At 49.8% G+C, this 23768-nt stretch overlaps 1 protein-coding gene across 1 annotated transcript in view; it reads right to left on the bottom strand.

Moving 5' to 3' along the window:
- LRRC38 (leucine rich repeat containing 38) overlaps positions 1-23768 on the bottom strand; it is a 67078-nt gene that overhangs the window by 35009 nt on the left and 8301 nt on the right. Inside the window, exon 4 of the mRNA XM_011939953.1 lies at positions 23277-23763. Coding sequence (XP_011795343.1) covers positions 23277-23763 — 487 coding nt within the window. The remainder of the gene's footprint in view (positions 1-23276; positions 23764-23768) is intronic.

The raw sequence follows: 23768 nt of genomic DNA, 5'->3' as shown, positions 1-23768 counted from the left end.
TAAAGTGGTGGGATTACAGGCGTGAGCCCTAGCGCCCAGCCAAATCTTAGCCATTTTCAGGTGGAGAGTTTCTCTAGCATTGTTACATTTACATCGTTGTGGAATCATCACCACCATCCACCTCCAGAACTCCTTCCATCTTCCCAAACTGAAAGTCTGTCCACATTAAATACTAACTCCCCATTCCCCCTCCTCCCAGGCACAGGCAAATATTATTCTGCTTTCTCTTCTATGAGTTTGACTACTCTAGGTACTGCATAGAAGTGAAATCATACAATATTTGTCCTTTTGTGAGTAATTTCACATAGAATAATGTCCTCAAGGTTCATCCATGTTGTAGTGCATGTCAGAATTCCCTTGCTTTTTAAGGCTGCACAATAATCCACTTCATGGATAGACAATATGTTGTTTTTACATTTAATTGGAGGAAAAATATAATGTAAAAAATAGAGAAAATTTTCATTCTTAAAAAAAGCACTTTTGGCCGGGTGTGGTGGCTCACGCTTGTAATCCCAGCACTTTGGGAGGCCGAGGCAGGTGGATCACCTGAAGTCAAGAGTTCAAGACCAGCCTGGCCAACATGGTGAAACCCCATCTCTACTAAAAATACAAAAATTAGCCGGGCGTGGTGGTAGCAGGTGCCTGTAATCCCAGCTGTTCGGGAAGCTGAGGCAGGAGAATCGCTTGAACCTGAAAGGCGGAGGTTGCAGTGAGCGGAGATCACACCACTGCACTCCAGCCTGGCCGACAGAGCGAGACTCCATCTCAAAAGAAAAAAAAAAGGGGGGGGGGAAGAACTTTTAAAAAACATACCATTACCCAGCCCTGAAACTCTATGAATTCTTCTCTTACTCTTCCAGGACCTGTTTGACTGGCACCTCTGTAGACCCAGCAGATCTCAAAGTGCAGACAAGCCAACATAACCTAGCATTCACAATTGTATCATAAAAGATATAACGCATCTCTGCTCTGCCACTCCCCTCTCTCCTCTGACCCAGGCCTAACCTCTGACCACGCGAGGCCTGTCTCTCTTGGGAGTTCCCTGGGAGCCACGCTGTCCCTGGGATGGGGATTCTCCCTCTGTCTCTGTGCTGTGTGTGAGTTATTCCACGGATATCTTCCTGTGAATGCAGGCATCTCACCCTCAGCTCATGAAGTGCTCTCTATGCTTCAAATAGCTGCAAAACAATTTACCAATAAAAGTAATTCTGGGCCGGGCGCGGTGGCTCAAGCCTGTAATCCCAGCACTTTGGGAGGCCGAGACGGGCGGATCACGAGGTCAGGAGATCGAGACCATCCTGGCTAACAAGGTGAAACCCCGTCTCTACTAAAAAATACAAAAAAACTAGCCGGGCGAGGTGGTGGGCGCCTGTAGTTCCAGCTACTCGGGAGGCTGAGACAGGAGAATGGCGTAAACCCAGGAGGCGGAGCTTGCAGTGAGCCGAGATCCAGCCACTGCACTCCAGCCTGGGTGACAGAGCGAGACTCCGTCTCAAAAAAAAAAAAAAAAAAAAAAGTAATTCTGATTTTCCTGGCAAGTCGGAAATCAAGTTGCTTTTTTTTTGTTTTGTTTTGTTTTTGTATTTATAATTTTTCTAGCAGCAAGGGCCATGGTAGACCTAGGTTCCCAGCAGCAGATATCTGCACCTGGTGGTCTTCAGCGGGGTTCAATACTGCAGCAACTGCTGTCACCAGGGCCAGAGCTGTGGTAGGGGAAGTGACCTTGAGGTGGGGCCTTTGGGGTGGACAAGGGGAGGTTTCATGAGAAATGAGCCTACACAGGTGGAGGAGACTTTATCTGACCTTCTACTGTCATGGTGGGGACACAGCAGTGAGGTTACTTCCCTGGAGGAGATACAGACCGACCCTCTAAGTCGTCCACATGCTAATCCTCAGAATCTGTGAATATGCTGCCCTGTAAGGCAGAAGAGCTTTTGCCGATGTGATTAGATTAAGGTTCTTGGGATTGGGGGATTATCCTGGATTTGTAGGCAGTCCTGATAGAATCACGAGGGTCCTTATAAGAGGGAGGCAGGAGGATCGGAGTGGGAGAAAGAGATATGCCGATGCAAAGAGAGGTCACAGGGAGGTGCCCGAGAGCCGGGGGGTGCGGGTACCCTGTAACCTGGAAAGGCAAAAGGACACAGACATCGTGATTTTAGCCTATAAAACACATTTTGGGCTGGGCACGGTGGCTCACGCCTGTAATCCCTGCACTTTGGGAGGCTGAGGTGGGTGGACCACAACAAGGTCAGGACTTTGAGACTAGCCTGCCCAACATGGTGAAACCCCGTATCTACTAAAAATACAAAAATTAGCTAGGCGTGGTGGCGCGCTCCTGTAATCCCAGCTAATTGGGAAGTTGAGGCAGGAGAATCGCTTGAACCCAGGAGGTGGAGGTTGCAGTGAGCCGAGATGGCATCACTGCACTCCAGCCTGAACAACAGAGGGAGACTCCATCTCAAAAAAAAAAAAAGAAAAAAAAAAGGCGCATTTTGGACATCTGACCTCCAGAACTGGAAGATAACAGATTTGTGTCATTCTAAGCCCTACAACGTGGTAGTTTGTTCCAGCAGTAATAAGAAACTCACACATACCCCTAGGTGACACAGTGAGTCAGTGGCAGAGCTGAGCCCGGGAGCCAGGTGTCCGCACTCTCAGTTCCACCCATGTTCAGCAGTTCGTCATTGAGACACATCTGTGGCTCAGTGTGAGCCTCAGGAACTGGGTCCTTTGAGTGTTAACACTGACTGACTGCAGTGACAATAACAGTGGCATTGACATGCTCTGTGTGCCAGGCACTGTGCTAGACTTTATTTATTTATTTTTCATTTCTTCCTTGCTGTATAACGTGGTAGGCTTTTTACAGGGATTCTCTCTCTGGCCCTCATGGTAGATTTGTGAATTTTTTTTTTTTTGAGACGGAGTCTCGCCCTGTCGCCCAGGCTGGAGTGCAGTGGCGCAATCTCGGCTCACTGCAAGCTCTGCCTCCTGGGTTCACGCCATTCTCCTGCCTCAGCCTCCCAAGTAGCTAGGACGATAGGCGCTAGCCACTACACCCGGCTAATTTTTTTATATTTTTAGTAGAGACGGGGTTTCACTGTGTTAGCCAGGAAGGTCTCGATCTCCTGACCTCGTAATCCGCCCACCTTGGCCTGCCAAAGTGCTGGGATTACAGGCGTGAGCCACTGCGCCCGGCCTTGTGACCATTTTTGTCCACTTTTTATACATAAGAAAACTGAAGCACATAGCGGTGAAGCAGTTTGCCCAGGCTCACACAGCTGGTAAATCAAGGCACTGAATTTAAACAATGGTGGATGGAAATCAAAAGTCTGTGTTCCTAGCCACTGTGATGTATCTATCCCCCTCTAAGGGGTGCCACGCAATATGAGGGGAGCAGTGCTGAACCAGGAACTGGGGGGCTTGGCTCTTGCCTCGGCTTCTCACTAGTTCGCTGTGTGACTTTGTGCAAGTCACTTGGTCTCTCTGAGCCGTGGTTTCCTACCTGAAAATGAAGAAAGGCAGGTTACGTGACCCTCCGGTCTATGCACGTGTCTTCTGGAACGTTGGCTCCACGAGGGCAGAGCCACGGTCAGCCTCGCTATGTCCTAGGCAGCTGGACTTAAATTTGCTTTCGGCAGGTGTTTGCTCTGCTCTGGTTTCTGCTTATATGTTCAGGTCACCTTTGGTTTAGCCCCTGCGAGGCCAGGTTCTGAAGCGGGGAGGCTAAGTTTGGCTCTCAGCCTAAAGCAGGAGCCATGGACACAAGGGGGTGGGGATACAAGTTTCTGCTATGCGATTTGAGACCACAGAAGGATCAGGGACAAAGATCCTGGAACCAGTCTCTCTGGAGCATGGAGCAGAAGCAAGACAAATATTCATGAAGGAAAGAATGAGGATGAGCTGGTGACATACACGGTGGGACAGCCCCAGCGTGTCTGGGAGCCCAGGCTGCTCGGGCCCACAGGAAGAGCTGTAGAAGGTCAGTATTCTGGCTCAAGGGGAGCTGAACATAAAAACTAGATGTATGTGATACATATTTAGAAGCCGATTCTGGTTGCTGGTGGGTGATCCAATTTCTGACAAGGATCCGGTGTGAGCAGAATGAGACCTGAGATGTGCAAAAGGCTGGGAGCTTTGCATGTCCTCTGCTGCAGGCTTAAGGGCTCTGTCTATTTAGGTTCAGAAAGGAACGTGGTGGAGACGGGGAGGGAGGGAAGAGGAGTGACTGCTCTGGGTATCAAAGGAGGCAGAGTCACTGGTTTATAAGCACCCTGGACCCTCCTTCAAGACCTACTCCTTTGGCCGGCAGAACCAGAATAGGAACCCCAGAAAGAATCACAGGACTCAAGCACCCTGGGCAGAAATCCCACCTGATACCTGATGCTCCTTGCAGCACCACTAAAAAGTGGTCATCTGGACTCTGCTCGAATGCCCCTAGTGATGGCAACCTCATTACCTCCCAAAGGCAGCCCATTTTCAGAGCCCTAATGCGGTTAGACAGTTCTCATTATGGTACATCGAATTCTGTTTTCCTGTAGCTCCCAATCATGGGCCCCTCTTCCGAGGTCAGAACAAGTCTCCGGTGTTCAGTGACAGCCCCTCAGGCGCCTGTAGACAGGCGTTATGTTCTTCCAAGTCTCTACTCTTGAGAGTTGAACATCAATTTTCCTATATCAGCACAGTCTTACTCTCTGAATACAAAGAGTGTCTGACATTTTCTAATGAACAGGAAACCCAGGTAACGGCTTATATATTGTGATTAGAAGGGGTCTGGGGGCCTCAACCTTCCTACTCTCTGAACACCCCTATCCAAGCATCACTGTCTGAGAGTCTATACAAACTCATGCCTCAATGATCAGTAGCGCTTATCAGATATATATAATATATATTATATATAATATAATATATTATATATTACATATTAATTATACATAATATATAATATATATCTATATATTATATATGTATAAATTACATGTGATTATATATACGTATATTTTATATATATATATAATGGAGAGAGAGGAAGAGAAAGAGAGAGTCTCGTTCTGTCACCCAGGCTGGGGTGCAGTGGCAAGATCCTAGCTCACTGTAACCTCAAACAATCCTGGCCTCAAGTGATCGTCTTGCCTCAGCTTCCCAAGTAGCTGGGACTACAGGTGTGTGCCACCAAACCTAGCTATTTAAAAAAAATTTTTTTTGTAGAGATGGGGTTTCACTATGTTTCCCAGGCTGGTCTCAAACTCCTGGGCTGAAGCAATCCTCCTGCCTCAGGCTCCCAAGTGCTGGGATTACAGGCGTGAGCCACCTCGCTCAGCCCCCTTCTGTCTTTACTGCATTTATCTCTGGTTAAGCCTCAAGTTGCTAACACTCCAGCAAGAAGCAGATGACCATACTGGCTTCTCTCAGCAAGGGACAGTTCTAGAGGCCTATTCCTCTCCATTTCTCCTCCCTTTGCCTTGGCTCAGCATCCACCCACCATGTCATTCATCCCTTCAACACGTACGTATGGAACACCTATTACCTGTAAGCGCGGTCCTAGCACTGTGGCTAAAACACTGAACAGACAAGGCCATGCTCTTGTGGCTATAACTGAGTGAAACAAACAGATGATGAGTAAACGAGTAAAATGTTTAATATGACCCATAGGGACTGGTGCAACAGGAAGAGGAGGAGCAGGGGGAGAGGGAAGGAGAGCCAGAGGCAGTGGGGTACAGGGTTCAATGCGGCTGCGGCTCAGGGATAAGGTGGCATTTGAGAAAGGGTCTGAGAGGAGGGAGGGGCCAAGTCATGCTGACACCCAGAGGGAGGTCATCCTGGCAGAGGAAGTAGCAGGTGCAAAGGCCCTGAGGTAAGGAAGTACCTGATGAGCTTCAGGAATCACAAGGAATCTGGGGTGCCCAGGCCAGTGTGAATGAAGGGGGAAGAGCAAGAAATTTGATCAGAAAGGAACTCTAGGAGGAGGACAGATCACAAGAGGCCTTGTGAGCTGCTGGAAGGACTTTTACTTCTGCTCTTCACGATACAGGAGCTCGTGGAGAGCTCTGAGCCGAGGAGGAACATGACTTGATACCTGACAAGCAGGGAGGGGTCACTGCTCTAGAAAAAGCTCTCATAAGAGAAGGTAGAAGTCAAATTTTTTTTTTTTTTTTTTTTTTTTGAGGCGGAGTCTTGCTCTGTCGCCCGGACTGGAGTGCAGTGGCCAGATCTCAGCTCACTGCAAGCTCCGCCTCCTGGGTTTACGCCATTCTCCTGCCTCAGCCTCCCGAGTAGCTGGGACTACAGGCGCCCACCACCTCACCCGGCTAGTTTTTGTATTTTTTTTTAGTAGAGACGGGGTTTCACCGTGTTAGCCAGGATGGTCTCGATCTCCTGACCTCGTGATCCACCCGTCTCGGCCTCCCAAAGTGCTGGGATTACAGGCTTGAGCCACCGCGCCCAGCCTCAAATTTGTTTTTAACACGTGTTTAATCCACTCTGGTTTCCACTAATATGGTCAAGTTACCTTTGATTTACCTCCCTCCAAGTCAAGGTTCTGACTCAGGAAGACTCACTGAGTTTGGTTCTTAGCCTGAAGCAAGTGTGGGAGCTCATGGCTAAGAGACTCTAGTTTCTGACGTGAGATTTCAGGGGCCACAAAATGGTTAACAACAAAGATCCTGGCTGGAGTCACACCTCAGCTCTGCCACTTCTTGGCTGGTGACCACCTTGGCTTCCTCTCTGGGGGAATCGCTCCACATAAACTGGAGCGATTCTGAAGACTTCATATGAAAAAAAAGGAAAAATAGCTCATGATTAATTTTTCTATTGATTACAAGTTGAAATGACATTTTGGGCCGAGCACGGTGGCTGATGCCTGTAATCCCAGCACTTTGGGAGGCCGAGGAGGGCAGATCACCTGAGACCAGCCTGACCAACACAGAGAAACCCCCTCTCTACTAAAACTACAAAATTAGCTGGGTGTGGTGGCACTTGCCTGTAATCCCAGCTACTTAGGAGGCTGAGGCAAGAGAATCGCTTGAAGCCTGGAGGCAGAGGTTGCCGTGAGATGAGATTGCACCACTGCACTCCAGCCTGGGCAACAAGAGTGCAAAACTCCATCACACACACACACACAAAAAGGCATTTCGGATATGCTGGATTAAATAAAATATCCAAGTTCATCTCATCTGCTCATTCTTCTGTTTTAAATATGGCTGCTGGAACATCTGAAATTATCTCTGCAGCTTGCATTCTATTTCTATCAGGCCGCGCAGCCCGAGAGTTTTCAGCTCAGCGCCTGGAATCGAGCAGATAATTGACAAAATGAAACCAGGGGAGGTGCCTGCTCTGGGGCAGGAAGCGGAGAGGAACCCCAACCGAAAAAAAAAAAAAACAAAAACAAGAGCCCAGTTTGTGTTTTAGTGCTTATTTCCCCACATGCAAACCAAGGAAAGCAACTTATTTGGATATTATAAAATCTGAGGGCTGAGAGGCCAGGCGTGGTGGCTCACACCTGTAATCTCAGCACTTTGGGAGGCCAAGGTGGGCAGATCACAAGGTCAGGAGTTCAAGACCAGCCCAAACATGGTGAAACCATGTCTCTACTAAAAATACAAACATTAGCCAGGTGCGGTGGCGCACGCCTATAGTCTCAGCTATTCGGAAGGCTAAGGCAGGAGAATCCCTTGAACCTGGGAGGCGGAGGATGCAGCGAGCCAAAATTGTGTCACTGCACTCCAGCTTGGGTGACAAAGCAAGACTCTGTCTCAAAAAACAAACAAACAAAACCTGAGGGCTGGACCCATTCTGGAGGCTGTAAACCACTGCCTGCCTCTGACAAGTGAGCTGTTAGCATTACACCCTGCAGGTGTTTCCTGGGGTGGCTGCAATACAATACCACCAACTGGGCGGCTTATACAACAGAAATGCTTGTCTCAGAATTCTGCAGGTTGAACATCTGAGATGAAGGCATCGGCAGCGCTGGTTCCCTCCAAGGGCTGTAGGAAGAATCTGTTCCCGGCCTCCCCACTGGCTCTGGTGGTTTGCTGGGAATCTCTGGCTTTCCTTAGTTTGTAGGTACAACACCTCCACCTCTGCCTTCCTCTTCACAGGGCATTCTCCCGGTGTGCGTGTCTGTCGCTATGTCTGTCCAAATCCCCCCTTTTCATAAGGACACCAGTCATACTGAGATACTGAGTTCAGGCTAACATCTACAACGATGATCCTATTGCGTTTTTTGTTTGTTTGTTTGTTTGAGACAGAATCTCACTAGTCTCACTCTGTCGCCCAGGCTGGAGTGCAGTGGCATGATCTCAGCTCACTATGCAACCTCCGCCTCCCAAGTTCAAGCAATTCTCCTGCCTCCACCTCCCAAGTAGCCGGGATTACAGGTGCCCGCCACCACACTCGGCTAATTTTTGTACGTTTAGTAGAGATGGGGTTTCACCATGTTGGCCAGGCTGGTCTCCAACTCCTGACCTCAAGTGATCCACCCGTCCCAGCCTCCCAAAGTGCTGGGATCACAGGCATGAGCCACCGCGCCTGGCCGGATGATCCTATTTCTAAACAAGGTCACATTCTGAAGTATTTAGGGTTAAGACTTCCATGTATGAACTTGGGAGTGACAGGGAGACACAATTCAACCCAGAGCATCCTTTTCCATTGCTCCTTGCTCAGAAATCTACAGGAATTTGCTTCCTTTGTCAGGATCCCGGCATGGCCCACTCAAACAGGATTATTTGAAGAGAGTCTAACAAAGGGGTTGGTTACAAAGGTATGTACTGGATTTAGAAAGACAACAGGGATACTGCGGTACCCCAGGGCTCAGGCCAGTGGGAGGGGTGGTCTTATGGCCCCAGCCTGAAGAGATAAGGGGAGCGGGCAGTTACGTAAGGCAGAGAGGCAGCAGGACTGGAGCTGTGTGCGGCCTTCCAGACCACAGTGTGACCCACGGGAGGTTGCTCGCAGCAGGTATGCACGCTTTCCGTATGTGTATTGTGAAAGGAAAATAAATCTCACCCAAATTACTAAGCCAAAGGGAAAAGTCAAGCCGGGAACCGTGTAGGGCGAACCTGCCTCCCATTCTGTTCCTAAAGAAGATAGCTACAAAGATTGGCCGGGCTCGGTGGCTCATGCCTGTAATCCCAGCACTTTGGGAGGCCGAAGCAGGCGGATCACCTGAGGGCGGGAGTTGGAGATCAGCCTGGCCAGCACTGAGAAACCCCGTCTCTACTAAAAATACGAAAATTAGCCAGGCGTGGTAGCACACGTCTATAATCCCAGCTACTTGGGAAGCTGAAGCAGGAGAATCACTTGAACCCGGGAGGCAGAGGTTGCAGTGAGCCGAGATCATGTCACTGTACTCCAGCCTGGGCGACAGAGTGAGACTCTGTCTCGGAAAAAAAAAAAAAAAATCTACAAGATTTAAAAAGAAAAGAAAAAAGCTACATACCTCCCTCACAATTTGCCCACAAGGAAATTCTCTGTGGACAAAGGGCAGGCAGAGCTCAGAGTCATCTCTCTGCTCATATGAGACAAAATGCCCATCTGATTGCTTCCTTTAACCTACTCTTTCACTCAGACAGACTGTGGCATAAGTGACTATTCCTATAAATCGTGCATTCAGCAAAAGACTAATCAGAAACTTGAAAGAATGAAACTGTTTGTCTCTTACTTACCTATGACCTGGAGGCCCCATCCCCACTTCGAATTGTCCCACCTTTCCGGACCGAACCAGCGTACAGCTAACATATATTGACTGATGTCTCACGTCTTCCTAAAATGTATAAAACCAAGCTGTGCCCCGACCACCTTAGGCCCATGTCGTCAGGACATCCTGAGGCTGTGTCCCAGACACATCCTGAACCTTGCTAAAATACACTTTCTAAATTCATTGAGACCTGTCTCCGATACCTTTTGGTTTACGGTGTTATACTAAAATAAAAGGTTAGAAAGTGAACGCCAGAAGGCTTGCGAAAGAGAAATTTTAAATGATACGACATTCTGGAAAAGGCAAAGCTAGAGGCGGCGAAAAGATCCGTGGTCACCAGGGGTTGAGGAGGGAGGGGAGAGGAATGAATGAGCGGGGCACAGAGATGTTTAGGGGCAGTAAAACTATTCTGTGTGATTCTATGATCGTGAAGGATGACGTGACATAATCCACTTGTCAAAACCCATGGAATATGCAACACAGAGTGGACCCTCACGTAAACTTGCTGTGGGCTTCAGTGAATAATCACGGTCACATTGGTTTATGCAATATATGGTACGGATGTGGCATACTAATATATATACGCGTATGTATTCGTATATACTAAATAGTATGCGGCATACTAATATATATATGAACATATACAGCATACATATAGAGTATATATACTATAGATAGTACTTAGGTATTTATGGTACAGAGGTGACATATTAATGTAAGATGTTAAAATAAGGGAAACTGCAGGGTCAGAGGTAAAGGGAAATCTTTACTGTCTGCTTAATTTTCCATAAACCTCAAATTGCTCTTAACAAAGTCTATTATTTATTTATTTATTTATTTAGAAATGGAATCTCACTCTGTTGCCCAGGCTGGGGTGCAGTAGTGTGATCTCGGTTCACTCCAACTTCCAACTACTGGGTTCAAGCGATTCTCCTGCCTCAGCCTCCCTACCAGCTGGGATTACAAGTGTGCGCCACCATGCCCAGATAATTTTTGGGTTTTTTTGGGGTTTTGGGGGTTTTTTATTTGTTTGTTTTGAGATGGAGTCTCGCTCTGTTGCCCAGTCTGGAGTGCAGTGGCGTGATCTTGGCTCACTGCAACTTCCAACTCCCGGGTTCAAGCAATTGTCCTGCCTCAGCCTCCCTAGCAGCTGGGATTACAAGTGTGCGCCACCATGCCCAGCTCATTTTTGTTTTTGTTTGTTTGTTTTTTGAGACAGAGTCTCACTCTGTCACCTAGGCTGGAATACAGTGGCACGATCTCAGCTCACTGCAAGCTCCACCTCCCGGGTTCACGCCATTCTTCTGCCTCAGCCTCCCGAGTAGCTGGGACTACAGGCACCCACCACCATGCCTGGCTAATTTTTATATTTATTTATTTATTTATTTATGTATTTTGAGACGGAGTCTTGCTCTGTTACCCAGGCTGGAGTGCAGTGGTGCAATCTCAGCTCACTGCAAGCTCTGCCTCCCAGGTTCACGCCATTCTGCCACCTCAACCTCCCCAGCAGCTGGAACTACAGGTGCATGCTGCCACGCCCAGCTAATTTTTTTTTTTTTTTTTTGTATTTTTAGTAGAGATGGGGTTTCACCGTGTTAGCCAGGCTGCTCTCGATCTCCTGACCTCAGGTGATCTGCCCGCCTCAGCCTCCCAAAGTGCTGGGATTACAGGTGTGAGCCACCGTACCCAGCCAAAGTCTATTAATTATTTTTAAAAATAAAATAAAATAAAACCACCTTTTCAGCCAGAGAAAATCACTATTGACACTAGGCTGTCTATCCCTCTGGTCAGTTTTCTAGGGAACTTACTTCTTTCCCCTGACCTCGAGGCTCCCATACCTGCCCCCACTTGCTTCCCCAGCCTTGCTGCTCCCAGGCACTGGCCAAGAGGGTTCCTCACCCCCTCACCACCTCCTCACACACAAATGAACGCTGGAGCCGGGGTTTCTCATCAGCAAGCAGTTCTTGTGGCCTGGACCATCACCCTCTCCTTGTCTGGCTGCCCTGTTGTTATTCTGTGGCTTGCCATGTGACTTGGAAGGGGAGATGAGGAACGGTCTATAAACCACTGTCATTTTACTGGGCTAACACGAGCCCTCCTCATTTGCAAGCACTCCTCCATTCTCTTCTAAAGATCCTTCACATCTGTGTTCCCTCGATCCTCTTCACAAACCTCAGGATGACAGGCAAGGGAACAAAAACCCAGGGAAGTTAGGTGACCTGTCAAGTCAACAAGGATGTCCTGACCCTCAGCTCTAAGCCCTCTGCCCCCTCCAGGCGACCACCTTCAACTTTCACTTCTGATGTAGATGATCACTTATGATGGTAACATCTAAAAGCACACATCATCTCATTGGGGTCTTATGAAAAAGCAATGCTATTCTTTCCAATAACTCAAGGAGGAAGGTGTTTTTTCATATGAAGACAGGAACATAGTCTTGCACCTCCTGATTTGAAAGAGATGTCCTGGGGTGGTGGGACATTGCCACAGGAACCCACCCAGGGGACCTCTGCTGGGAGCCTCAGACTCTTTCATCCTGTGCCCTGCAGGAGGCTTACACAAGAGGACCCAGCTCAGCTTACATCAGACCGAAAAGGGGCCTTCTTGGTCACCTAGAGCAGGGATCTACCACTGGTGGCCAGTGGGAGGAACATGTTTTGGAGTTCAGCCAGCACTCTAAATTGTTTGTTTGTTTGTTTGTTTTTGAGACAGCCTCGCTCTGTCGCCCAGGCTGGAGTGCACTGGCGCTATCTCGGCTCACTGTAAGCTCCGCCTCCTGGGTTCACACCATTCTCCTGCCTCAGTCTCCCAAGTAGCTGGGACTACAGACGCCTGCCACCACGCCTGGCTAATTTTTTTTTTTTTTTTGTATTTTTAGTAGAGATGGGGTTTCACCGTGTTAGCCAGGCTGGTCTCGATCTCCTGACCTCAGGTGATCTGCCCGCCTCGGCCTCCCAAAGTGCTGGGATTACAGGTGTGAGCCACCATGCCCGGCCCACTCTGAATTGTTTATATACCTATATTCTCTGCTGACTCAAACTGGCTGCTTCTCCTGCTAACCTCACCCAGCTGACCCAGGGGCATCTGGGGTCTCACTCCTTCACTCCTTATCTGGGAAAATCCACTCTCTGGGAGATGAGACGGGTGAAGCCGAGAGAAGCACGTGACTCTTAGATCCCACTGGGAGCTAACGTTGGAGCAGGGATTGGGACCACGGTCCTTGTCTGTTCGGTTTCCATTGGCCTTTGAGAAGCTGCCCCTTCATCTTGAATGACCCATAGCTCCCTCGAGGTCCTGACTACCTGACCTTGACATTTACCACATATCCAGCTGGGAGGATGGAGAAGATGGGACGCCAGGGGACTCTTGATTGGCAGCCTCCGAAGAGCCGGCCGAGAGCCGCGGGGAGGACGTGCTTTCCCAGATCCTGCTGTCTGCGTGGGTTGTCACACGTTTGGGATTTGACATGCAATTCCTTAGTTCAGTGGGTTTTGTAAGTCTGTATACGTATCTGGTCTATTTGGCCACATTTCTATGCTTTAAACAAAGACAAAATAATAACAGCTTCTATATGTGGTGATGGAGGAAATCGCTCAAAAGCTTGTTTATATGACTATCATTTGAGGTCAAAGGAGAGACGCTATCACCTACATTTGACCAGGGGACACTGAGGACCAGGAACATCAGAGGACTTATCTGCCATCAGACAGCTCATTGGAAGCACAGACAGTCATGGACGCCTGGGGGTGGCCTGCCCAGCCCTGCCCCAGACCCATGGTAACCACAGTACATATTTTTTGCCACACGGATAGGAAAACAGAGAAAGCCCATCAATACACAGACAGAAAAATAAGAAAACAGCATGAGGCTGGGCACAGTGGCTCACGCCTGTAATCCCAGCACTTTGGGAGGCTAAGGGGGATAGTTTACTTGAGGCCAGGAGTTTGAGACCAGCCTGGCCAATGTGGCAAAACCCCGTCTCTACTAAAAATACAAAAAAAAGCTGGGTGTGGTAGTGTACACACCTGTAATCCCAGCTACTCAGGAGGTTGAGGCACGAGAATCGCTTGAACCTGAGAGGCAGAAGTTACAGTGAGCCGAGATTGTGCCACTGTACTCCAGCCTGGGCAACAGAACAAGACTCTGTCAAAAGACAGAGGAGAGGGGGAGGGGAGGGGAAGGAAAGGGAGGGGGAAAGAAAGAAAGAAAGAAAGAAAGAAAGAAAGAAAGAAAGAAAGAAAGAAAGAAAGAAAGAAAGAAAGAAGGAAAGAAGGAAAGGAAGGAAGGAGGGAGGGGAAGGGGAAGGGGGAAAAGAAAGAAAAAGAAGAAAGAAAAGAAAGAGAAGGAAAGAAAGAAAAGAGAGAGAGGGAGGGAAGGGAAAAGAAACGAAAGGAGATAAAGGAAGAAAGAAAAAAGAAAAGAAGAAAGAAAGAAGAAAAGAGGAACAAAGAAAGAAAGAAAAAACAGCATGAGAAGCAGAGACAAGCATATCAGCGAGGAAAGGGGGTGCTGTGTTTCCTGTGCCCCAGTTCTGCTCCCATGACTTCCTGGGGCTTGACTGTTGAGGACCAAGGGTTCCTGGCCAAACCTGTGTCTTTAAGGGTAACTCTCCTATTTGCTTACTCCAGATGACATTGGTTTCTGTTTCTGTGAATTGATAAGCAAAGCTGTCCAATTCAGCTGGGGTTAAACTGAGACCTGTGGCCTCGGCATCCTGAACTCTGTCCATCAGCCATGCCCGCTGTGCCTAGCAGAGGAGGGAAGAACATTGCAGAGCCTCTCCAGGACTCCTCTCCCCTCCTAACACCACTGCCGCAGATGGGGGCAGAGTAGCCGCTCCCTCCTTCCTGCATAGCAGGAGGGTACCAGGGATTTGACCAAGATCACAACAACCCAATTTTGGAAAGAAACCCTGAGAATGTGCATTCTGGGCCCTGCCTTGGCTGAAGGCAATCCGGATATGCTTTGCTGACTGAAGTCACCGAGGGGTATTTGCTGAAAACGAAAACAAAGGCCAGTGATTTGGGCCTGTCCCTGGATGACCCTTAGGAATGTGCATTCCTTGGCTCACTCACTCCCACAGCCCCACTGAGACCCTCCTAGTCTCCTCCTAGGGTGCGGCTGACAGCAGCAGGCTGGAGGTCCTGAGGCTTTTGTTTGTTTGTTTGTTTGTTTGTTTGTTTGTTTTTTGAGACAGAATCTCACTCAGTCGCCCAGGCTGGAGTGCAGTAGCATGATCTCGGCTCACTGCAACCTCCGACTCCCAGGTTCAAGCGATTCTCCTGCCTCAGCCTCCCAAGTAGCTGGGATTACAGGTGTGTGCCACTGTGCCCGGCTAGTTTTTTGTATTTTTAGTAGAGATGGGGTTTCACCATCTTGGCCAGGCTGGTCTTGAACTCCTGACTTCAGGCGATCCGCCCGCCTCGGCCTCCTAAAGTGCTGAGATTACAGGCTTGAGCCACCACGCCTGGCCCTGATGCATTTTCACAGCCCGCACCAACCCGAAGGTTGGTAAGGCTGGGCAAGCACCTCATCCCTGCAAACCATGTTCCAGACCACAAGATGCTAGGACAGTAGGAACCACACAGCCACTTGGCTTAAAGGGCTTAACACTTTGGGTAACTGAGTCGGCTGGAACTTGCCTGCTGTACCTACTGGTGATACTGTCCTCTCCAAACCAAATCCCCTCCTGGGTCCCCCTGGGGCTATCTGTCCACTGTCTTATGTTGTTCAGCAAAAAGGGTTCCCTTTGAGTTCATTGATAGAGTAACTGGATGAGTGGAACATTTTCAGAAAGATCTGGTTTTTGAGGCCAGAGTAGGATGACCCTGTGGGGGCTGTCCAGGGAGCACCTAAGGCAGACCCTGCGGTGAGGTTGCCTTAGGTGAAGCCTGCAGTTGGCTTGGCACCAGAAAGCCAGACCACAGTGCCCGTAAGAGCTGGCACCTGGTTCCTGGACACTGATAATGGTGAGAAAGGTGACACCCCAGTGACTCAACTCTAAGAGACAAGTTAAACATGCAGTGAACTGTGGCACACAGGACATGCACCGACTCATCAACAGCAGGACAGTTTTCACTTGCATGAAAACTGAGACCTCAGTAAGCCTCCGCCCAGGAACATGGCTCTCTCAGGTATAAATACACGCAAAATGTTCACTTGACCAGTAAGCAAATAACGCAAATTAAAGCAATAAGGAGATGTTGTTTTGCCCAGCAAATTGAAAAACATTTTTTTTAAATGAGAATAAAAAATGCTGGGGGCCAGGCACGGTGGCTCACGCCTGTAATCCAGCACTTTGCCAGGCCGAGGTGGATGGATCACCTGAGGACAGGAGTTTGAGACAAGCCTGGCCAACATGGTGAAACCCCATCTCTACTAAAAATACAAAAATTAGCCGGGTGCGGTGGCATGCGCCTGTCATCCCAGCTACTTGGGAGGCTGAGGCAGGAGAATCACTTGAACCTGAAGGTGGAGGTTGCAGTGAGCTGAGATCACGCCACTGCACTCCAGCCTGAGTGACACAGCAAAATTCCATCTCAAAACAAACAAACAAAAGCAATGGGAAAGGTGTGGCTGCGCCTGTACTCTCTGCTAATGGTGCCAGGCAGCTGGCACCATTAAGGCATTCAGGGGTTTAAAAAAAAGGATAGACTTGGCTGGGCTCAGTGGCTCACGCCTGTAATACCAGCACTTTGGGAAGCCAAGGTGGGCAGATCACCTGAAGTCAGGAGCTCGAGATCAGCTTTGCCAACATGGTAAAACCCCATCTCTACTAAAAATACAAAAATCAGCCGGGCATGGTGGCGGACACCTGTAATCCCAGCTACTGTGGAGGCTGAGGCAGTAGAAGAGCTTGAACCCAGGAGGCGGAGGTTGCAGTGAGCTGAGATCGCGCCACTGCACTCCAGCCTAGGCAGCAGAGCGAGACTCCGTCTCAAAAAAGTAAAAAAAGCATAGACCTTCACCCTGTGTTTCCACCCCAAATAAAATAACCAGAGGTTTCCACAGACTTTCCATGTGTAAGGATATTCAGCTCAGCACTGCCTACATACAAAAATAAAAGGAAACAACCCACCCTTCTAACAACAGGGGATGGGTCCAATTCATAAATCTATAAAATGACCTATTCTCAAGGCCATTTCAAGTTAAATCCTCCGACAACTCTAATGACAGGAAATGCTCCCAATTCAGTAACAGAAAAAAATCATTTTGCGAATGTATAGTATAATATCAATCTGTTTAAATATACATGTATGTAAGAATACAACTGAATAAAATATAGCAAAATTTTAATAGCAAGGGGATTCTGGATACCTTTTATTTTCTTCATGATACTTTTGGCATTTCCCCAGTTTAATAACAGGAGCCTGTTATTTTTGTCAACAGGAACATAAAGCTGCTTTTATTTTCTCAAAGAAGAAAAAGAAATAGAGTCACCCGGGAGAAAGGACCAGTGTGACCTTCAGGCAAGCACCGGGTTTGTCCCTTAGGCTGAAATACCATTTATGCTGTCAGTACGACAAGAACTCCTCGTTCCTCTGACCAACCCAGGCCCTCACAGGGTCTGACATCAGAAAACAGAAGTGGAGCTTCGGGGAGATGGGGAGCGGCTCCCCCAGCAAGCCCCAAGTCAGGCCTGGTAAGCTGATGGGGTTAAATGATGTGACCTGCCTGCCATGATGCCCTTCCTAGACAGGATGGTGCCTTCGGGGTCTGCCCCATGGGGCACCCAAGCCCCTGAATGCTCAGATGCTCCAGACGCTGTTTAGTGGATCTCTTCTGGGAAGCTGTCTCCACCCGGGAGCCAGGCCTCACCACAGACCCAAGGCATGACATGTGGTTCTGTTTAATTACGCCCCAGTCCATCCTTCCTCCCAGCCTTGCCCTCCCTACACCTCCATGCTTCAAGGTCGTAAAGCAAGAGAATCAGCTCGAATCTCTTTCCTAGTGCTGTAGGCTGTGACCTTCAGGCTACACATAGCTGCGGCTAGAAAGGGAGGTGCCAGAGGGTGCCTGGGTGAATGCAGCCTCCCACCTTGACACATTCCAAGTGCCCCTCCTGTGACACACTCCCGGGCATACTGTGGGCTTGTCAGCTGCTCTGTGCCCCTCCAAAGCCAAGCCCAGAGTCTAATGACCCCTACCAAGCCTCATGCCCACTGGCCTCGGTTTCTCAAACCCAGCGGCATTTTCTCCCTATGGCCCAGGACCAGGGCTAGGGACAGCATGTGTAAAGTCCTTCCACACTGTGACAGCATTTCAGGCCCAGGAGCCCAGAGCCCCAGTGCACCCAAGAGCTCTGCCCTCCCAAATGCACAGAGACTACAGCCCCCTAAACTCCAGCAGAGGGGTCTTTGAGGTCACCTCCCCTGGGGCCCTCGACTTCCTAACTTTTAAAACCAGGTCAATCTCCCCTTCCCTAAAACTGTACAACTTCAGACTTGGAAGGAGCCTTATGGTCTTCCTACCTACACTCTTTGTTTATAAGAGAAAAATCTAAGGCACAGAGGACAGGCAGCTTATCCACAGTCCAAAAGTGAGTGAGTTACTGCACCACAGAGCCAGGGAAAAGTCCCAGCTCTCTCATGCATAGGAATCCCCAATGCAGATCCCCTGGCCTCAGCCCCCTACCCACAGGCCCTCATTCAATTGTAGATCTAGGGGCCTGTGAATCAATCTGCACTTCACACAAGCTCCCCTGGAGATTCTCATGCAGGTGGTAACACTTTGAGAAACACTATGGTGCTCCTTTTGTGTCTTTATCTCCTGCCCACTTCGCTGGGCTGCTATGCAGAGAAGATAATGTGATGACATGAAAGGCTTTGAAGATCACTGCCAGGTGAAGACAGTGTCCTTGCACTGCTTCCTGGTTTCCTCTGAGCCCTCCTCACTCTCTCGCTCTGCCTTGGCTTCCAGATCTGGAGCCCTTTCTAATACTTAAAAAGAGATCAGCTGGGCATGGTGGCTCATGCCTGTAATCCCAGCACTTTGGGAGGCTGAGGCGCGATCACCTGAGGTCAGGAGTTCGAGACCAACCTGACCAAAATGGTGAAACCCCGTCTCTACTAAAAATACAAAATTAGCCGGGTGTGGTGACACATGCCTGTAATCCCAGCTACTCGGGAGGCTGAGGCAGAAGAATCGCTTGAACCTGGGAGGTGAAGGTTGCAGTGAGCTGAGATTGTGCCACTGCACTCCAGCCTGGGCAAAAACAGGAAAACTCCATCTCAAAAAAAAAAAAGAGATCATCACTGGCCTTTTGGCGATACACTGTCCTAAACTGCCTGGAACCCCACTGTCTCATGGGAGAACCACCAGACCAGGCCACTGTCACCCAAATGGATCAGTGATGTCGGGGCGGGGGGGGCGTGCTGGGGATACTCTCATTCTCCCTCTTTTTTTTTTTTTTTTTTTTGAGACAGAGTCTCACTCTGCCACCCAGGCTGGAGTACAGTGGCACAATCTCAGCTCACTGCAACCTCTGCCTCCCAGGTTCAAGCAATTCTCCTGCCTCAGCCTCCCAAATAGCTGGGATTATACGTGCCCAGCACCATTCCCAGCTAACTTTTTTTGTATTTTTTTAGTAGAGATGGGGGGCTCATCATGTAGGCCAGGCTGATTTCGAACTCCTGACCTCAAGTTGTCTGCGTGCCTAGGCCTCCCAAAATGTTGAGATTACAGGCATGAGCCACTGCGCCTGGCCTCATTCTCGTTTTCTATGCCTATTAGAAAGAATTGGGTGTGGGTTCAACACTCCTGAATTCAAGCTCACCTCAGCCACTATGTAACCTGTGCAAACCTCTTCACTTCTTTGTACCTCTTTTGTTTCTTGTTGGGTAAGCCGTAGGTAAAGGTATCTGCTAGGCACTGCTGTTGTATTAAAAGAGACAGCACTTGTAAACTACAAGGCGGCTTGCACCCATAAGGTGGGGTGGTAGGGTTGCCAGATAAAATACAGGATCCCCAATTCATGTTAAATTTCAGAAAAACAATAAATAATGTTTTGGATACGTCCCAAATATTACATGGGACCTACTTATACTAAAATATTATCTGTCATTTATCTGAAATTCAACATTAATTGGGCATCTTGGGTGTTTTGGTTTGTTGCATTGTTGTGTTTTGGTTTTTGCTGATTGGCTGCTGGGTATGCTGGCATCCCTTGGCCCTCCTCCCACCAGCAAGGCAGTTCCTCCTCAGTCCTCAGACTCAGATTCCCCCAGCCCCTGGACCATGGAAGAGCTGGACGGAGGGTACCACTGGGCCTTGACAGCCTTTTCTTCCTCCCCTCTGCTGCGTGCTCTGGGGCTGAGTGCTCCCCATCAGCCCTGTGGCCACAGGGGGAGGCTCACCTGGCAGAGAGTACAGTGTCTGCAACTGTCACAGCTAGACAAGGTCACGGGGAGAACGCTCTGGGCTCTGTCTTGCTTATCTGGGGGACAAGGGGGCAGGGAGGCAAGGGAAAGCAAGGGCAGGCTCCTCTTTGCTCCTTCCTTCAATTTCCTCCTCTGGAAGAGGCAGAAGGCCTGCCTAGAAAGCCCTGGAACTTGTACCCTAATGGAGCCTGGTTTTCTCTGGCCGGAAGTGGGTGGTCCTCATGGATGAGGTGCTTTGAGCCAGGAGATCCTGGTGCACCCCCAGCTCTGGGTTTAACTCTCTGTGTGATCTAAGGCAAACCACATCACTTCTTTAGTCAAAACAGGATAATAACAACAGCGCCAATTAAAACACTGATATAGTACACACTGTAAGCCAAGCAGTGTTCTCGGTCCTTTATAAATAATGCCCTTTTAACCCTCCTAACAAGCCTAGAAGGTGGGTACTGTATCAACCCCATTTTACAGGTGAGGAAACGGGTACAAAAAGATTACACAATCAGTAAGAAGGAGAGGCAGGATTTGAAGGCAAGCAGTTTGGCGCTGGTCTGAGCTCTGAGCTGTCTCCGTGAAAACTAAATAAAGCACAAATGCAGGAGGAGGGAGGGGGCGATAAACACCTATTGAGCCCCTACTACACGCTAAGCAAGACAGTGTCCTTTACAGAGATGATCTCATTTAAATCTCACAGCAAGCACGGCAGAGGACACCATTACCACATTCTGAATCCAGATGCAGAGAAACTGAGGCTTGGAGAGGTCAGGGACTTGCCTAGGATTAGAAACCTGAGTCCAAACCTGAATGTGGGTCTCACTTCAAGGTATGTGCTGGGACCTCCACCGCCCACCCTGCATCTGGCTCACAGTTTAGGAGACACTCTCGGGCCACACAGCATGGACAGTGGCAGTGAGACCAGAGCTGCTCGTGGCACTGCACCCTGCGAGGTGCCCTGGAGCTGCGTCTATCCTCTCCCTACTGGCTGAGACAAAGCCACACCCCCAACCCCTGTTTCCAGGGCCCTGGACACGGCTCCTTGCTCTGAACCTGTCCATCCTTCCTCCAGTCTTTCCCATCTTAGTCCAGTTTCTCCCCCACATCACAGAGAGCAGGAGGAGGAACATTTTGCTTCCATTGCTCTTATTACTCTCGCCCACATCACCTTGTTTGGATCCCGACAACCACTGGGTCGGATGGACTACACAGCATTACCCATATCCTGATTTCACTCAAAGGGAAGGTGAAGCTTAAAAAAGTGGAGTGACCCGGCTGGGTGCGGTGGCTCACGCCTGTAATCCCAGCACTTTGGGAAGTCGAGGTGGGTGGATCACAAGGTCAGGAGATCGAGACCATCTGGCTAACATAGTGAAACCCCGTCTCTACTGAAAATACAAAAAATTAGCTGGGCATTGTGGCAGACGCCTGTAGTCCCAGCTACTCGGGAGGCTGAGGCAAGAGAATGGCTCGAACCCGGGAGGCAGAGCTTGCAGTGAGCCAAGATCATGCCACTGCACTCTAGCCTGAGTGACAGAGTGAGACTCTGTCTTAAAAAAAAAAAAAAAAAAACTGGAGTGACCCACCCAGAGTCCCCCAGATTTTAGGCCAGGACTTAATGTCTTCAGACTCCAAATCCAGGGCTCTTTGGAGATCTTAGAGGTCAACTCAAGTATTCTAGAGATGAGGAAACTGAGGCCCAGATGGGACAAGCGGTCTGTTCAAGGTCACAGCCACCATGGCAGAACTGAGACAAACCCACAGCTCCTGACTTCATAACACCTTGCCTTCACTTGGAAGACAACTGGAGCCAATAAACCAACCCAACCAACAACAGGGGTGAATAGTTCCAACCCCGCTGAAAACGAAAGGCAGAAACAAGCAGAACTGAGGTGCACCCCATCCCACCATGAGCTCTTCATCCGGTCACTCCTGTCTCCAGGACCGAGTCTACTGGTGGGGAGGGTCTGGGGAGCCAGACAAGTGGATGAGGACACAGTTTAAAGGTGGGGACTCTGCACCCTGCAGGCCAGATCGTTTTCGGAATTTCAGCCAGCCTGGGCTGAAAGTGCTGGCTCAGGGGCCTGCATTTGCTGAGGAGTGAGCACCCCGAAGCATGGGGTGTGTTTGATGACAGTTGGGAATGAAGATACGAATGCAGGAGTTCAGCACACAGATGAACAGCATCCTTGATGTCTCCATAAATGGGGGAAAAAAAGATATTCTGAAGCTAAATCTGCATGTATGTCACCTTTGATGATGTGTGCCTTGCAGCTGTGGTTCCAATTCTGCTGAAATCTTGGGAGCAAGGTGGGAGACAGAGTTCAGCTCTGAGAGGTCACTGCGGGCACTGGTGCTCACAGGGTCACAAGTGGAAGGCTGGAATCCACTTGGGGGAAGGACACCCACCTGCCACCTCACTCTGGGCACTCATCCCTGTGGATGCTGGGGTCCCCTCCTTCTCAGCTCCACCCCTGCTCCCTTCCTGTGGGTCTTAATGGGGGCCCCTTAACTCCGTCTGCCCTGGTGTTCCTGTCTGTCAAGCGGGTATGTATGCCCATGCTGCCACTGGAAGGGTGCACCAGGAAAGCAAAGGGGGCACCAGCCCACTACATTTTGGTTCAGCTTTTTCACATCTGGCTGAAAAGCCACAGAGAACTACAAATCATTACTGCATCATTGGCTCTTAATGGGCTGCCATTATTCCTCATCAGAAATCTTCCTCACCCGTATTAGACAGAAGAGCAAACTGGAGCTGAGAAGCTGAGAGGCCAGGTTAGGCTCGGGAGGCTGCTGGAGAGCCCTTGGAACTGACTGACTCCCCGTGCACGGTACTGAGAATAGGGCCTTTTTCCATACAGTAGGCTGCGTTCTGCTTACCAGAGATCTACAAGTCATCCACACCCGCCGGTCCTAGGACCCAAAGCCCAGGGAGATGATCCGGGGCATCCCGAGAACGGGAAGGTCCCTAACTTGGGAAAGTGAGTTACTGGAGAAACAGGGGAAGAAGTCCAGCCTCGGGGTTCAGAAACTCCAAAGAATTCCAGATGTGTCCCTCTCCACCCACTTCCTCAGCGGAGACCCAGAAAAAGTTCAGGATCCCCCAAGCCTCCTCGTCCAAACTCAACCCAAGGCTCCTCGCACCCAGACTGGGGTCTGGGGTGGCCTCTCCCTGGCCCCCTCCCTCCCCCAGCCCCGCCGGCCCGGCTCACCTTTGGGCAGTTTGGATGCGTTTTCCTGGATCCAGGAGAAGAGGTGGGCGAAGTCACAGTCGCAGAGCCAGGGGTTCCCGTCCAGACGCAGGGAGCGCAGCGCGGGCAGCGCGGCCAGGGCAGCCACGCTGAGGCTGCGCAGGTTGTTGTCGTTGAGCTCCAGCACCTGCAGCGACTCCAGGGTCTCGAAGGCGGCCTCGTGCACGCCCGCCAGGTTGTTGTTAGCCAGACTAAGTTTCACCAGCCTCCCGGCCGAGCGGAAGGCGCCGGCGCCCAGCTGGGTCAGGTTGTTGTAGCTGAGGTCGAGGAATACGAGCTTGGCCGAGCCGCTGAACGTGCCCTCCTCCAGCGAGCGCAGCGAGTTGTTCCTGAAGTCCAGGTAGACCAGGTCGCCGTAGAAGATGAAGAAGTCCTCGGGGATCTGCTGGATGCGGTTGCCGGCCACCAGCAGCTTGCGCACGTCCAGGGGGAAGGGGTCGGGCACGCTGGGCA

Source organism: Colobus angolensis, unplaced genomic scaffold (assembly GCF_000951035.1).
Source record: "Colobus angolensis palliatus isolate OR3802 unplaced genomic scaffold, Cang.pa_1.0 Scaffold185, whole genome shotgun sequence".
NCBI classification, from domain to species: Eukaryota; Metazoa; Chordata; class Mammalia; order Primates; family Cercopithecidae; genus Colobus; species Colobus angolensis.
The sequence above is the reverse complement of the archived record's forward strand: the minus strand, read 5'-3'. Positions and strand labels throughout refer to the sequence as shown.